Source organism: Protomyctophum bolini, assembly GCF_963924005.1.
Source record: "Protomyctophum bolini genome assembly, chromosome: 17".
Taxonomy (NCBI): Eukaryota; Metazoa; Chordata; class Actinopteri; order Myctophiformes; family Myctophidae; genus Protomyctophum; species Protomyctophum bolini.
Window position 1 is genome coordinate 11,702,548 of NC_137878.1, and position 16,711 is coordinate 11,719,258.

Consider the following 16,711-nt stretch of genomic DNA (forward strand, 5'->3'; position numbering starts at 1 on the left):
AATAATAATAATAATGTGCTGTATACTCTCAAGGGTGAAACCAGTAAGGCAAACGCATGCATCAACTAGCCTGCTAATCGCACACATCATGATATATAACTGTATCTGGGGAGAGAGAGAGACACTGTGATGTATGTATTCACACACACGCACATACATCCATGCCTGGAGCTCGCAGCTCAAACACACAGGGGTATAATGGGTCATTCATAGACCCCCATATCTGACATGCATACACACACAGTGCTCTCTCTCTCTCTCTTTCACACACACACACACACACACACACACACACACGCACACGCACACGCACACGCACACACACACACACACACACACACACACGCACACATACGCGCTCCCCAGATAGATGATTCTCCTCGACACATTTAGGCATGTTTAGAAGTCCCCAATCATAAATAACCAATGCACAGGCAGTGGCTATCTCGTATGCAAAACAGTCCCGTCCACATACAGTACCATTTCCTTGAGCAACGAGAGCAGCGACTGATCGTTTTATTGGAGCATTAATTTTCCATGAATACCAAACACGCTCTTTAGATTGAGATCGTTTGGTTTATACCCCCACAGAACTGATAAAGTTTCCATTTGCCTGGAAAGCTTAGAAATACAAGGAGCCCGTCTCTTAGAAAATGGTCTTATGGTCCGTGAGGAATACAAATTGTTTTCAAGGACAATATATAGGTGACTAGCTTTGTGTAAGGTCTCGTTGAAGCATAGTCGTGGTGCTCTGTATCGTCCAAGGCTTTTTGCTTTGTTCATGGATGAAACAAGCATAAAAAGAGTCCACACACCTACTGTATTGTATTATTGATTGATTGATTGATTGATTGATTGATTGAAATATTTATTAACAGTTTGTAGAATTACAGTACATTTTAAGCACAAACTCAATACAGAGACTGTTAACTGTGAGTGGACGACCCAATTAAGCATTACACTTGTTTACAACGGGGTCCACATTGTTCAATTCATCAAAACATTTAGAGACATACAAATAGACACTTCTATGTAGTTAAAGAACAGAACAGGAATTCATCATGTAGGAAGCAAAAAGGGAAAGGATACATATACAGTGAGGGGAAAAGGGGGGGGCGGTGGGGGGGGATTCAGATTTTACAGAGGCTAGTTTGAATTGCAGCCATCCGTAGGTGCCCTTTGAGAGCGGTTTTGAAGGAGTCAAGGGATTCACATGTCTTAATGACTGTTGGTAGGGCGTTCCACATTTTGGTGGCATAGGAGCGAAAATAATTTAGTCCCTTGTTTGTGCCGAATCTGGGTTGTACATGGTTTGTTGCACTCCCTCTGGTGTTGTGGGTGTGGACTTTAAGGAAGTATTTAGACAGGTACATGGGTATCTTGGTGGTGTATCGAATCTTGTGGACCAGACCCATTGCAAATGTATATATACTGTATGCTCCAACAAACCCTATTGACAACACAACACAACATTTGGAACCTAATGGATGTTTGTCAGAACTAACAATTAGGATTGAAAATGAAACGTAGCTTGTTGCTAGCCAATGCAATGCATTATTAGTGTGGCCGGGTGGACGTGGGAGCAGTGTGGGGTATAGTGACGAGTAGTGTGGGCGTGTCTCTGGTGTGAACTCGAACTTCGGTGTCGCCAGAAGAGAGCTAGACCAGATATTTCCGTGAGAAGGCTGCAGCAAGCCGTGTTACTCGCAACGAGAGAGAGTTGCGAGCAGGGCTGCGGTTCTAAAGTGTTCGGGAACGACAGTCCTTTCCGACAAGGAAAGGAGAGGAGGCAGTGAGTTAGCAACTCACGCTGAAAAGAGGGAGAGTGCTCGCCATTGTAATCCGTTTGTGGCGTCGTCCACGCTGAGGGTAGTGCAGTCATTAATTAAAGTTGAGCAACATGCTGTATGGGAACTCAACCTGTGTGTTCATTGACTCAACGTGCACGCAGCTGTAGCAGTTTGTATCTTTGGTGTGATCACAATTCACGAGTGGTCACTGCTTTTTAGCCATACTAAATTAATCTGTAGGCCAGAGTATAGGTTTCATTGGTAATAGGGAAAGCTAATGTTCTCGTGTGATTTAATCTGTCTCTACTTTTATTGTTAACTTTGGTATAAATTGCTCGTAATAAAGTCCATATTTTATAATTTAGCATTTTGTATATTTTAATAATAAGTCTGTGGTCCGTCATATGTATGTATCTATAGCCTCTGGTTACATTAGCTTGAAAATCTAAAGTATGAATTAGGCATCAACCTCTTCGACCATATGTCTTTACTTTGACAGGGGTCCCTCAGGGCTCTATACCAGGTCCGCTCCTTTTCCCCCCCGCAACACCAAATCTCTTTGCAGAAAATAGCCGTTCTACAAGCTCTTGCGACGTAGCCTGGCATATGGCCAGAATAAGATCACTGCGAGGGCAATATTTAATATTTTATGCAATGGCAGATTCGTCTGGTTTCCAGACTACTTGCAGACTACTGAGCTTGTTGTAGAACAGCCATTATCACCAAATGTTTACTAGATTTCATGTGCTTAATAACTAAGCCTAATAACAGTGTGTTGTAGCATAATAAATACAGGTGTGTGTGGCTTGTGGACTCTCTCCCATACTAACCTTTCTTTATCGTCCCCGCATGCATTGTTCATGACCGGAGAGCAGAATGGAGGGTGTGAAATGACACGGGTGTCTCTTTACTCTGTGTCCTCCTGTAACAGAATGAATATTACTGTAGGTTAGACTTCCTCTGGAGGGACAAGTTCAAGAGGGAGTGCGAGGAGATCGAAACCATGGAGAACCTCAACCGCGTTCTCCTGGAGAACGTTCTGCCGGCCCACGTCGCAGAACACTTCCTCGGGCGCAACTGGAAGAATGAGGTCAGCTTACAGTATATTTATAATATACTGTTTATATACTACAGTATACTGTATACATATATGTACTCCACTGTGTGGATATATATATATATATATATATATATAACGCCGAGCCTCAACACCACCCGCGGTGCGACATGAGGAGATAGATCTGGAACGACGCAGAGGGTAAGTCTGTGACATCACTGCCGTGTGAGTGTAGTGTGTAGGACGGCGTTGCAGTAGTGAGTAGGGCGGTCTCGGCATGACGTAGCTGTTGACTTTGGGTCCCTTGTCCGTGTGTTGCGGACAACTTTTCAAATGGATATGATGATGATATATTAATGTCGGGGCGCCCCGCTGGCCTAGTGGTCCAGGCGCATGCCACATATACAGTAGGCTCTGGCCTGACAGTGCGTTGCGTGTTCGAGTCCCGTTCATGACGACCTTTGCTGCATGTCTCTCCCCTTCTCTCTCTCCATCTTCACTGTAACTATCAATAAAGGCACAAAAGCCAAAAACTAAAGAAATATATATATTAATGTTATATTATTAATAAAGTCTTAGGCCCACTTGCAGTATCCTCACGTCCCACCAGTGGACCCCGGCTCCCCGGGTTCAGGGTGTCACCCTGAATGTAATCTCTCCATGATTACATTGTACCATCCAATCCCTCTCAGAGCAGAGCTGTAGCCTATACTCTTGGATTTTGTCCAGAGATCAGAATAACAAATGGAAATTGGAAGAGATGGGGGGAGAGCTGATGAAATTGGAACTGGAACAATATAGCTGCAGCTGAAGCTGATGAATGATTCTGATTGGATGAAAGCATTCAATAAATGAATTAATGATTTGCATTTTTATAGTGCTTTTCCAAGTGCTCAAAGCGCTTTACAATGGTTCATTCATTCATACATTGGGAGGTGAAGCGGCGAACAGTCGACGCCAGCGTCCTCACTTCCCACATTCACACACCAATTGTGGCAAGCTCACACTGACCAACTCATTGGAGGCAGTGTAGGGTTCAGTGTCTTGCCCAAGGACACTTCAACATGTGGACAGGAGGAGCCGGGATTCGAACCGCCGACCCAGGGATCATTGGACGACCTGCTCTACCTCCTGAGCGACAGCTGCTCAAGTATAGCAATGATTTCTATCAGAATGTAGAGATTTCTAACAATACGCTTTTTGTTTTAACCAAGATATGTCACCTTTAAATGAAAGTAGACTAAAAAAGGACATGAAAAAGCTACTCAATTAACAGAGTACTCTTGAGTTCGACTTTTTTTTTTTTTCTTTCTTTCTTTGAATTCTTTCTTTCTTTCTTTCTTTCTTTCTTTCTTTCTTTCTTTCTTTCTTTCTTTCTTTCTTTCTTTCTTTCTTTCTGTCTGTCTGTCTGTCTGTCTGTCTGTCTGTCTGTATTTCTTTCTTTCTTTCTTTCTTAATAAAGAATTTCAATAAATGACAGTACAGAGTACTTAAACGTAATGAACCTCCCCACCCTCTCTGTATGTGTCCATCAGGATCTGTATCACCAGTCATATGACTCGGTATGTGTGATGTTCGCCTCCATCCCTGACTTCAAAGAGTTCTACACAGAGTCTGACGTGAACAAGGAGGGGCTGGAGTGTCTACGCCTCCTGAACGAGATCATCGCCGACTTTGATGAGGTATACCGTCCGTCTGTCTGACTTCTTCGCTGTTTTAAAAGATTTTATTCACGGGCATCCAGGTGGCGCAGGAGTAAAGTTCTCCCCACCATGGGCGTGGGTTACTGGGGGTCCAAATCCTACCCTTGGGGTACAACAAAAACACACAATTCACCATGTTTGCAGTACTCTGTGACTGCACTAGAGTCTCCTATGGTGAATAGAAGAATGCTCGCCACCCAAAACAAAATCCAAATCCAGAACGCTCGCCACGAAGGTATTCCTAAACGTAACCTCAATTAAACTGCCTAAAACCTAACCTTATTCCTACGCGTATAACCTCAGTAAAAGCTATGCCTAAACCTAACCTCATTCTTAAACTTAACCTGAGTAAAGCTATGGTTAACTAGGGCTTGTTTCAAGGCTATTTTTCCATCCATTTCCATCCGACAGCAACAATATCAACAAAGACATTTATTCTTAAAACATGAATGGGGCTGGTGGTTTGAAGGAGCCGGGGATCAGCAGTGACAGCACGGGGACAACGTGGGGGAATTGGCATAATGTCAAAGATGTCAGAAGATGAAAGTGGAAAAGTGGTTAAGTGAAAAAGTGGAAAAGTGGAAAAGTGATTTTGTCTAGACTTTAGACTAGACAGGCAAGGGGAGTAGAGAGTAGATTGTCAACCCATTATGTCACATATATCTCATAAACATACTAAATTACAGTTATATAATTACATTTTAATATTAGAATACAATACATTTAGGCCTGGGCCGTGGCTCAGCAGTCCAGGCACCTTGGCTGGTAATCCAGTCTGGCAGTGTGCCGCGGGTTCGACTCTCGATCCCTTACTGCATGTCATCCCCCCCATCTCTCTCCCCATTTCCTGTCTGTCCCTCCATAAAAAATATAAAATAAAGGCGAAAGCCACAAAAACAAACATAAAAAAGAATACAGTACATTTAGCATGCATACCACATTTGGCCACTTTTTGTGCATTTTGAAAGAGAGAATGTTCAAAATAAGAGATGACCGTATATCAAACATTGGCTTTGTTTGCTTCTGTGTGTCTTCCAGCTGCTGTCCAAGCCCAAGTTCAGTGGAGTGGAGAAGATAAAGACCATTGGCAGCACCTACATGGCTGCTACTGGACTCAATGCCAGCCCTGGACCAGAGTACACACAGGCATGGAGCAAGGGCTTTTCTTCAGGGGCTTGGAAACTACATTTCCAAGATTGGACTACTAACGTTTAGGGCCAATTTGTATTATCGTTGCTATCGGGTAGAAACCAACGTACCTCCCTATTTCAACGTTTTATTCTGTAAAGAATGTCCTACTCCATCATCCTATTCTAGTATAATTGGTGACACCTGTGTTTACCCTACTATATTATTCGACGCTACTGTTAAATCTGGCTTCTTTCATCTCTCTGCAGGAACATGACAGACAGTACATGCACATTGGCACCATGGTGGAATTTGCCTTTGCACTGGTTGGGAAACTTGACAACATCAACAAACATTCCTTCAATGACTTCAGACTCAGAGTTGGTGAGTGTGTTTTAAATGTTTAAAATGTCAAAGTATGTGCATTCGAAGTGTGTGTGGTTTCCAAGTTCTTAGTTGCCACGGCTGATTACAGTTATTATGATCTTCTATGGAAGCATGTTGCACAGGGAAAATAGCTGATCTACAAGCTTTGGCTATTATTATTATTATATCTTTTTTTATTAGAGCATTTGACGTGGTCAAACTACTGTACCAAATTATGTCCAGAAGCATCTCTGATATTTCATATAAAAGAAACATCTGTGATTTCTTCACCTGTTTGGCTGTTGAACAGCAGCAACTTACTAAAACATCATAATTCTACATATTGTGTCAAGTGTTTAGCAAACAGTGCTAGTATGGGGGGGGGTCTCTTTTCATATGGTTTCACAAACCACACAGACTTGGTCATGCAAACCGTTTCAGTCGGGATATAACATTTTTCTTTAATCCATGGGTTTCCCTGGGTCAGGCATCAACCACGGGCCGGTGATTGCAGGTGTTATCGGGGCCCAGAAACCTCAGTACGACATCTGGGGGAACAGTGTGAATGTAGCCAGTAGGATGGAAACCACCGGCGTTCTGGGGAAGATACAGGTGAGATTGCTATGTTATATATATGCCTTGGTATAATATATCACATGAAAACAAATAATAGAATGAAAGTGATATATCCACAGAGCTTTGGAAAAGGTGTGTGGCATAACGTGTTCCACGCACTACGTCCAACCTGAAAAAAAGCGGCTTGGACTCCTCATGCATAGAAGGAAGCATGAGGTCAGTCCGTTGCTCTCCCCAGGTTGGCAGAGGGAGTGTGGCGCCCAGGATAATTGACACTGGATGAACAAATAGGTTACTAAATCGTGGGATAAAAAATTAAATAAATTAATTAATATATATTTTTTTGCTAAACAAAATATGATTATGAAATAATAATTTCTCAGTCCGGCAAAACTGATTGATTTCTTTACCTCTGTAAGCCGTAAGCTGACAGACAGCATTGTCCATTTGCAATTGTTGCGTAAGGTATTTTCCCCCCGAAAATCCATGGGAAATTTGGGATTGGTAACGAATTTGTCTGCTGTAACAATGTAAGAAATGTAAGGAACCTGCATTTGTGGGATGAGCATGCAGCGTAGCCAAGTATGTGGGCTGCGGCCAAGTAAACCTACCCATGGTACCTGGGGGTAATGATTTGTATTTTGATGTGCGACATGACATCGGTGTACAATGAAGTATAAAACAACAAAGCGTTTAAACTTTGAAGTGGCCCAGGCTCACTCTGTCATGTGCTGTTATCAGACTTCCGTCGTTATGCCAATTAATTCCTCCTCACACACACACACACACGTCTGTGTTGTCACTGCGGCTGTATCCTGATGTAAAGCGCCTTGGATAAAGGCACTATATAAATGTATCCTACTGTATCCTACTGACTCACCTGCCAGTTAGGAGCCCTGGCCGGAAGGGTGGCGGTGGCTCAGGGGTAGAGTGGCTGGATGGCTTGCCAGTTCGAACCCGGGGCTCCCCCAGAGTTAGTGTCGAAGTGTCCTTGGGCAAGACACTGAACCCCAAATTGCTCCTGATGTGCTGGTTGGTGCCTTGCATGGTTTCTGCCGCCATCGGTGTATGAATGTGTGTGTGTGTGTGTGTGTGTGTGAATGGGTGAATTGATGCACAATCTATGTAAAGCGCCTTGGATAAAGGCACTATGCACCATTTACCATTTATTTTACGTATAGAACCTTCATTCCACACCTCCCACCTCCCATGTGCCACCTGTATAGGAAATAATACATTCAGAAACACCCTCTATGCCTGGCTTCGCTCCCCCAAACACGGGTTTGTATAGAGTAGACACATGACAAAGCCACCCGGCTTTGTCAAGTGGATTCAGTGCAGCACAGTGGATTCGAACCAACACGGGGCAGATACTTCACCACTGCACCACCCGAGCTAAACGTCTAACGTCAGTTTGTGTTCTCCATGCAGGTAACAGAGGAGACGAGTTGCATCCTGACAGCGCTGGGATACATGTGCTCATGTCGGGGCATCATCAACGTGAAGGGTAAGGGAGAGCTCAAGACCTATTTTGTTCACACCGAGATGACCCGATCTCTGTCACAGGGGACCGTGATGCCTTGAACACAAGCAGCATGTGTGAAACAACAGTGGACTTTACCGATCACACATATGTACAAGGTGAAAATAACGCGATCTGCCAGGGGGGACTCTGTCGACTCCAACATTACCCGAAACTACCAGCGTGACGGACACGCAACTTTCCAGCACGTCATCGTCATTCCTTAGGAAGCTTGTACGTACGGTAGATCGGTGTTGGTCCGCGGGTGCACAGTCACAGTCCATTCAGTGCTGTGTCGCTGCATCTGGTTTTCAAATCCCGGTTCAAATGCAGCCCTGCCGTGCGGCCAAGAGGGGGAGAGAGCCTGGTGCAAGGAAGATGCGCTCCGGGTCATCGGATGGCAGTAGGCCACGACGTGTACAGGACTATAGTGACGTGGAGCTCATTTAAAGCTGCAATCCATAACTTCCGTATCCTATACCCCAGGATTAGAATCTGGGTCTTCCACATGAAGAGATGGCATTTGTAACAATCTGGCAATAAGCTTCAGGTCAGGGGAGGTGTTGCGCTTAAGCGCTTCAAGCAGTACTCGTCAGTGTCGCATTGCTGATTTTATCTTTGGTGGGACGGTATTTTAAAAGACGCCACTCGTACGTCGCTTAACACCTACACTACAGGCCACACAATGGGCCATTGATATGCATTCATAGGCTCATTCCTAATCCTATGTTAACGTCCGCTAGTGGTGGGGCACTCTGTTGAGGTGTGAAATTAAGGGTTGTTTGTAATCGCATGTACGTGCATGTGTGTGTGTGCTCCCGAAACAAGCGTTGGCCAATGCAACACTACTAGTTGACCCCAGGGTCTACAGTTGTCAGTGGAAGAGTATAAGGAGACCACCTCCAGACCACCTGCAGATGTACTGCAGATGTTATAACATACTAACTATACCATACAGATTTTTGTCAGGTGAAACCTGACATACTGTACTGTACAACAGGCCCGTTCTTATTAGCGGCCTAGCTAGCCAATCATGTAGTAGCAACCTAGTCATGATTGGCTGCCTCCTAAGCCCCGCCCCGCACTGCGGAAGTCTGGCAACACCGCCTGCACCGCGGTCGGTCAGTGCCCGGCCACTCTAAGACCGCAGCTCGAAGCGACAAGTTAGCTAGCTGCTAATGTTATGAGCTAACTGCTAATTTTATGAGCTAACTGCAGCGAAGCCACGACAAAACACAATGATTGAACCACGAACAGAATGTCGGAAAGAGCTGCAGAGACAGGAAGACCGCTCTGTTACTGAACAAACACTCTACTGACTCCATACATGGGCAACTGGCAGCCCGGGGGCCACATGCAGCCCTCACCTTCACTTCAGGTTAATATCAGAATACTGATATATTATTGATTTCAGCTGTTACGATTCCAAACATGCAAACATGACCCGCTTTAATTACTAAATTAGTAGCTTAATGAGTAGTATTAAACACAATCCCCGCCAAAAAACAGTAATATGCGAATCTGGAGTGAGTGTGGAAATATAGTGGCCCTCTCCATCGTCAAAGTTGCCCACCACTGCTCTACTCTATAGCAATGATTACAATCATGATTACAATCACAGAAGATAGATTAGATTAGATTTTAGCGTTGACTATTCAAAAATAGCAGATATACAAGCTTGTACATCTATTAGTTTTTTAATTCTTATTATTATATTTTAATTGACAAATCTTCAAAGTGTGGGAACTACTGATTTAGAAGGCATTTGCAGAATCCTCTGCATCGGGTCTTAATGGGTCAATTAATGCCAAAATCACTTAACATACCTTTAAAATGATACAATAATGTGTTATTCATTAACATACTGTACGTAAGTTCCGGATTGCAGCTTCAACCCTGACTGTGGTGCTGTGCCTCAGAGCCTTATAGATCCAAGACAAGCAGAGCTGCGTGGGAAGCTTGGCCTCATGTTGTTGTTTTTTATTCGGTGCCCAATTTGAGAATAACAGTGCTGCATTTTTTGTTCAAATACTCACTCTACGTGACAAGTGTTTATTGCCATGTAGAGCATCTGATGCCAACAAACTGCCGGTTTTGTGGCTAGTTTGCAAAGAATCTGTGAAATGTAAATATAGCTGTAATAAGCTCTGTTACTGTCCACAAATGTGTAGGCGGACTCGGGCAAGAAGATTCAACAGCAAACGGGTGTTTTTCTTTTGTTTTTATTCATCCGAAGCACATAGATTTAAACTGCCATCATTTTGTTATTCATTAAATGTTTGTATATAAGCTGATGATCCCTACCTTGACTGTCTGTTTGTTTTGATGTTGTACATGAACGTTGTCCTTGAAAAATGTAGACTAAATGTAATGTGCTTGACAGTGAAAACAAATAACTATTCTAAGGAGATTACTTTATAGGTCCTAACGTAATCCTAAGGCTTAGGATGGTAAATTCCCAAACAATACAGGTTTTTATCAGACAGTTCTGATGTGTGATGTCTGAACAAACGCTCTAAAACGTTCTATAAATGTGGTCTGCATCATGTGCAATTCGATATAGCCTTGAATTTCAGTATATTGGCTACTGTATTTTAACATAGTCTCACACATCTATAGTATAATAACTGTTAACATCTACGTCTCTACTTTCTGTGAGATCTCATTGCCTCATTTTCAGCAGCTACACTTGCCAAAACCACTTATCATGAATTCAGAGGAGGCAATTAATGGAGAACTCGTATGTCTTTCAGATATTCAGAAACCAAGAAAACCTTCCTGCATGATCTCTTTAATGATAACTTTTCCATATTTCCCATGTCATTCCCATGAGGCTTCTGGAAATTGCAGCTGGGTGAGGTTGCAATGTTTTGAGTCTTCCTTCAAATTGCAATCTGAAAAGATACATAATCCTCTCTGGTGGGTGGAAACCTCATAACGGTATATCCGAACCTTTTCAGCATTCAAATTCAAAAATAAGTAGTGTTGTGGATCTGCTACTTTTGATACGATTGTGTGACGCTGAAGTATGATCAAAAGTAGGGCATTCATTTACGAAAAGACAAACCACTAAGAGTTAAAATATGGAGATAGGAGGTTTCTGCACGACAGCAACAATATATTGTATTACTAGTACACACACTAGCACACTGGCATAGGCCTACATATCCACAGTGTCAACAAATGGCGTGTCCTAGTCGTGACGACCACAAACACACGCGTGACGCGTTCAAACTGGAACGACTGATCCGTATCCCTCTGCCACGTTTCGGGAAATGCCGTTTTTCCGACAGAATTCCACTTGTATGAGCGCGACGCGGACATACTGCCGCCCTGGCTGGTAAAGAACGGGAGGTGTCCGTCGGCCATACTCTGAGGAGGATCGAACTGGCATAGCTCTGGACGTCTCCTGTGAGAGAGACGAGGAGAGAAAGAGAGAGAGAGAGGTAAATCTGACTGGTCAGTGGTTGTGGTACTGACAAAGAGACTTTAAACTGTACACACAGTATACTGCTGCTTCCACAGCAATAACTTCACACTCTCTCAATGACTAATGGCGGCCGGGGCCAAATGATGTTGGCCCCGGTTGTTGCCTTTGAGAGAGTGCTCCTGCATGCAGCACCTGCAGCACCAGGCTGCTGCTGCAGCTGTTCCAGTCCTGTAACGGCCTGTGTCCTTTGTTGTGGTCTGCTGGGGCCTGGGGGGGAGTGACATCAACACACGCGATGCCAACAAACTAATCAAGCTGTTGAGGAGCGCTTGTTCTAGTTGGAGTTAAACTGAACACACTGTGGAGGGGAGGATGGGGACAAAGCTGGACGCTACCCAGGTGAATCTCTCCTGTCTACTCTAGTACTCTCTGACACACTCACCTGACACACCGCAAAGCCACTTGTGACCCATTCTGGACGGGAACCCCTTTTGGTGTTTTAAGCATTATGTTATACTTTAGTTTAGCTTTTGAAAAAATAGCAGATCTACAAGCTCATAGCGCACTCTGTCTGCTATTTTTGAAACATCGTAAAAATGTAGTGCAAGTCTTTGAATATATATTCTTTCAGAGCGTTTTTAACTCAAATCTTTGCTTCTGGGGAGGTTGCTGGAACAACATATTTTCAGATGGGGGTCGGCGGCCAATTACATATACATTTTGGGGGTCCTTGACATGACAATGTTTCAGAACGACTGACCTAGAAACATGTTTTTTTCCAGAAAACTGTCAGGATTTAGAAGGCATTTGTAGAATCTAAATGGGTTAAAAGATCTCTTTTTTGCGGGGTCCTTGGTCAAAGATAGCAGCAATACATGATGTAAGAAAAAATAAAAGAAAACAGTGTAGCTAGCAAACAACATTAAAACGAACATTTAAAAGCACCTGCTACTGGAAAACGGTTTATTGTGTCTGTCAACAATAAGCTAGTTTAGGAAGCAATTGCACTATCCATTAGAATCTGCTACTAAACCCTCCACAAAATTTTTAGACATGATGACATAAGACAAGATAAGCTCCTCTAGCTACAGATCTTTCTGCAAGTGGTTCCAAGCTGCAGGGGCGTTGAACATAAAGGCTTGTTTGTTGAGTTCAGTACGAACCTTAGGTATGGGGGTGTTGTTTGGAATACTTACATATTTTCGTGATAGATATAGATATATATATATGATGCAATTGTGAACAATAGCCAAGTAAGATTATGTATCCATTGGCCAATCATAATTGACCCCAGGGGTTAACTGGGGACAGTGAACTCCTTATAAATTGTTTCACTGCTGCTCAGTAGTAAGTGTGAGGGGTGGTCAGGAGTTGTCTATGAGCTTGGCGTTTCAGTTTAGAAGCTGCCTTTGCTCAATCGATTTCGTCAGTATACACTTGAATGCATCTTGCGCTCGCTCTCTCTCTCTCTCTCTCTCTCTCTCTCTGTGTGTGTGTGCACTACAGCTACTATCACTGGTCCGGCTGCAGTGGACAAGGCCCACGCTGCACCACCACACCTGCTACACTATCACTGGTCTGGCTGCAGTGGACAAGGCCCACGCTGCACCACCACACCTGCTACACTATCACTGGTCTGGCTGCAGTGGACAAGGCCCACGCTCACCACCACACCTGCTACAGCTACAGTAACCAGGGCCAATTTAAATGTAAATGACCAAACAACAACATAATTGGACCTCACCAGAGCTCTCCCTTGACAGATGTATCTTGGGGAATTGTAATTGATTAGGCTACAACTTTTATTGATGTGACCTGATGTTTCTTGCTCTGCTGTCCTGCTCAGTAATGGACCCTTACTGAGCAGCTTTAATAACTTGGATGGCTTGTATGGATGTTATGCGCTGAACCCATTTTGGGCGGGAGCCGGGAACCCCTTTTGGTGTTTTAAGCATTATGTTATACTTTAGCAATTGGAAAATAGCAGACCTACAAGCTCATAGCACGGCAGCTTGTAGGTCTGGTATTTTTTTAAATGTAGTGCAAATCTTTGAATATATATTCTTTGAGAGCGAATGTTTTTAACTCATATCTTTGCTTCTGGGGGCGGGGTGACTGGGACAACATATTTTCAGATGGGGGTCGGCGGCAAATTACATATATTTTTGGGGGTCCTTGACATGAAAATGTTTGAGAACGACTGACATTCTGGGTTTTTCAGGAAACTATCAGGATTTAGAAGACATTTGTAGAATCATCCTCAGGTCTAAATAAGTGTTGTGAGCCTGCAGATCAGCAATCTTTATTGTGATTTGTGTTTTACACTTTAGTCTTGCTTTTATGAATCATGAATTATTGTTGTTTCATCTGCCTCAATTGCAATGCACTTTGGGTCAGCTCCGGTTGTTTTTCATTGTGTTGAATATCAATATAGGTGACTTGACCTCACTTTAAAATATTTGTTAATATACAATAGTCAATTTTTTGGGTGAGTTGATACAAATGAAAGCGCTGTGGTTATATTACCTCTTTAAACGGGTCTAGGCCTCTGCCTTTACTGTGTCCTCTGTCATCAGTTGTCAGCAGTTTGTTATCGTAACCCTCGGGCAGGTGGAACAACCGGTCATAGGTGAAGACCTCAGGGGCCTACAGGTTCAAACAGACACATGTTAGACAACAACAATCACATTCGGGTATATAGGCTACTTGGCCACTAGCTCTGAGATTGTACAAATGGAACCAAATGGACCCATAACCTAAAAGAAAGTCCCAAAGTAACCCAGTGGACCCCTGTACCTCACTTTGAGAACCACTACAATATGCAATACCTATATAGGCCTATGTTATGATTGATTGACCAACCAATTATAATTTTGATTGATTGATTGAAATATGTATTAACAGTTTGCAGAATTACAGTACATTTCAAGCACAAACTCAATATATATTGGACACATTGTAAAAAGACAATGGAATAATTTTGTGACTGACTGGATTTAAAACAACAATAAGTATCTGCCACTATAACATTTCTGAATTTCAGGGGGGAAAGGAATTGTAATGTGTCGAGTTTCTCTGGCCCATAACAGCAGCGCGGGTGAACTCAATCCAACTAATTAGGGTTCTCTCGTCGCTGTCCATGGTGCTGAAAACAGGTTTGTTTTTTCTTTGTTCAACAATACTGACTTGAAAATACGATCTTCAACGTTTGGTAACTACTAGACTAGACCATCGTCAAAGTAAGCACAATAACACATTCATCCTGGCTTAATAGCTAGCGTATTTCACCCGTTAGTTTACTAATATTACTACTATGCATGCAACATTGTGTTATACCTTGGATTCATTGCTAAAATAAGACATCTCTTTGCTGTCCTTTCGTCGTGGTGGGATGTGACTGAACACAGACAGGGTAGAGATGGGTTTTGTATAGGATTCCAATGATTGTATATCCATTGTGTCTAGGCTAGATTCAACAACAAATGCTCACAACAAACATATCTTGCTGCTGGCCGAGGGACTGACAGAAGGAATACAAGGCGTCTGTGGTTGCTAGGATACCCCCCACTGCTAGTAAGTCAGTAACTCTATCTGTCTGTCTGTCTGTCTATCTGCTCTTCTTTCTGTTAACAGACATCTCATAACCTCTACGATCTAGGGCCTAGGCCAAGTTCATACTGCAGCTCAATAATCAAAGAGTAATATAATGATCAAATTATTTCTTTAAAAGTCGTAGGATCCAAGCCTAGCTGTTGGAAATAAGGAAGGGAATGGAATATCATGGAGACCACAATCTAGAGGGGGGAGAGGGGAGGGGAGTTGTAAGTAGATTTGAGATGTGTTTTCTCCTAGGAGAAACAAATACTTTCTCTGAAATTCTGAAATACTTTCTCTTTTCAAAATAATATTATACGTTTGCCATTTGCCCAGTGGGTTCACACACACACACACACACACACACACACACACACACACACACACACACACACACACACACACACACACACACACACACACACACACACACACACACGTGGTAGCCTGCTTTCAACGTCTGTGTTAAGGTTAGAAATGTAGGTTGTTCACTGGGATTAGTGTGCCCTCTGCTGGACAGTTTTAGTAATACCTGTACAAGTGTGTCCACCTAGGTTCTGTGTGTATTGTCACATACAATGCAGTTGTAGCAGCATTACTGGCAGTGGAATTCTGTAACAATTAAATAGAATAAAAAGCGTTAGCCTCATAGCTTACTTCCCTAAGACCTCCCCTACGACATCATATTTTTAAGGTTTTCAAGAAAGACAAACTAATTAAATTACTTTCTGCCTAAGTCTGAGGATATGTCCCAGGTGCATCCATGCGATGTATTTTAGTTCTGAGGTATTCTATTCATAGTGACTCATAGGAATAGACTATGTGACAACCAGGTATAGTCTGGTGACCACCAGAGAGACGGGTGAATGTAGACGGCACCCCGGGAGCTGTATGGGTTGGCGCCCCAGCCTGCATCCATTCCTCTGTGAGGAGGAAGCCCAAAAAACCTTAGGTGAGGCCTTTAGGAGGGCCATTCGGAGCCTGCAGTACCACCGTTACCCAGGTGGAGCCTGCAGAACCATTGCGGCTCAAGAATCCACCACTCCTGAATGAAGTGTCTGGTGGAACGCACAGGTCTTGACTGTACTCCTGGTGAGAGCAAGAGTAGACCTGGTGAGACATAGGAGGGTCCGGACTAGAGTCAACCCACAGAGCTTAGTCCCTCCACTTGCCAGAATTGTGCCTCCCAGTCCCGGCAAAAGTATAGTTCCGGAGTGGTCCCAGCGGATTGTGATGGCCCTGGTCTTTCCCTAGTGGGTCTGATCGAGGGTAGCTACTGGGACGTAAGTCGGGACTTGATCACCCCGGCTGGGTCACCCGAGTGAGGGGTATGATGTTTGCGAGACCCAAAACCCCGATGACCTTGGGATATATCACTGATTCACTGAGGATACGTCCCAGGTGCATCCATGCCATGTATTTTCGTTCATAGGGAATATGGGCAATCATGAGTAAAAAACATTTTTTTCTTTTATCTGTCTTCATTTATATCTGCCTAAATCTATACTCTCGTAACACTGATGCCAGTGCTGGTTCATCCTGACT

At 43.4% G+C, this 16,711-nt stretch overlaps 2 protein-coding genes across 2 annotated transcripts in view; one reads left to right on the forward strand and one right to left on the reverse strand.

The window, feature by feature from the left end:
* adcy2b (adenylate cyclase 2b (brain)) overlaps window positions 1-8,971 on the forward strand; it is a 66,615-nt gene extending 57,644 nt beyond the window's left edge. The window contains exons 20-25 of the mRNA XM_080787719.1: window positions 2,722-2,880; window positions 4,383-4,529; window positions 5,589-5,696; window positions 5,948-6,062; window positions 6,532-6,656; window positions 8,052-8,971. Coding sequence (XP_080643845.1) covers window positions 2,722-2,880; window positions 4,383-4,529; window positions 5,589-5,696; window positions 5,948-6,062; window positions 6,532-6,656; window positions 8,052-8,204 — 807 coding nt within the window. The 3' untranslated portion in view covers window positions 8,205-8,971. The remainder of the gene's footprint in view (window positions 1-2,721; window positions 2,881-4,382; window positions 4,530-5,588; window positions 5,697-5,947; window positions 6,063-6,531; window positions 6,657-8,051) is intronic.
* Window positions 8,972-11,371: 2,400 nt separating this feature from the next.
* Window positions 11,372-15,028, reverse strand: cfap90 (cilia and flagella associated protein 90; the record flags this gene model as incomplete). The annotated part of the gene is made up of 4 exons (XM_080787081.1): window positions 11,372-11,551; window positions 11,765-11,839; window positions 14,099-14,218; window positions 14,909-15,028. 4 exons carry the CDS (start codon window positions 15,026-15,028, stop codon window positions 11,372-11,374), a joined length of 495 nt encoding a protein of 164 aa, XP_080643207.1.
* Window positions 15,029-16,711: the final 1,683 nt, after the last annotated feature.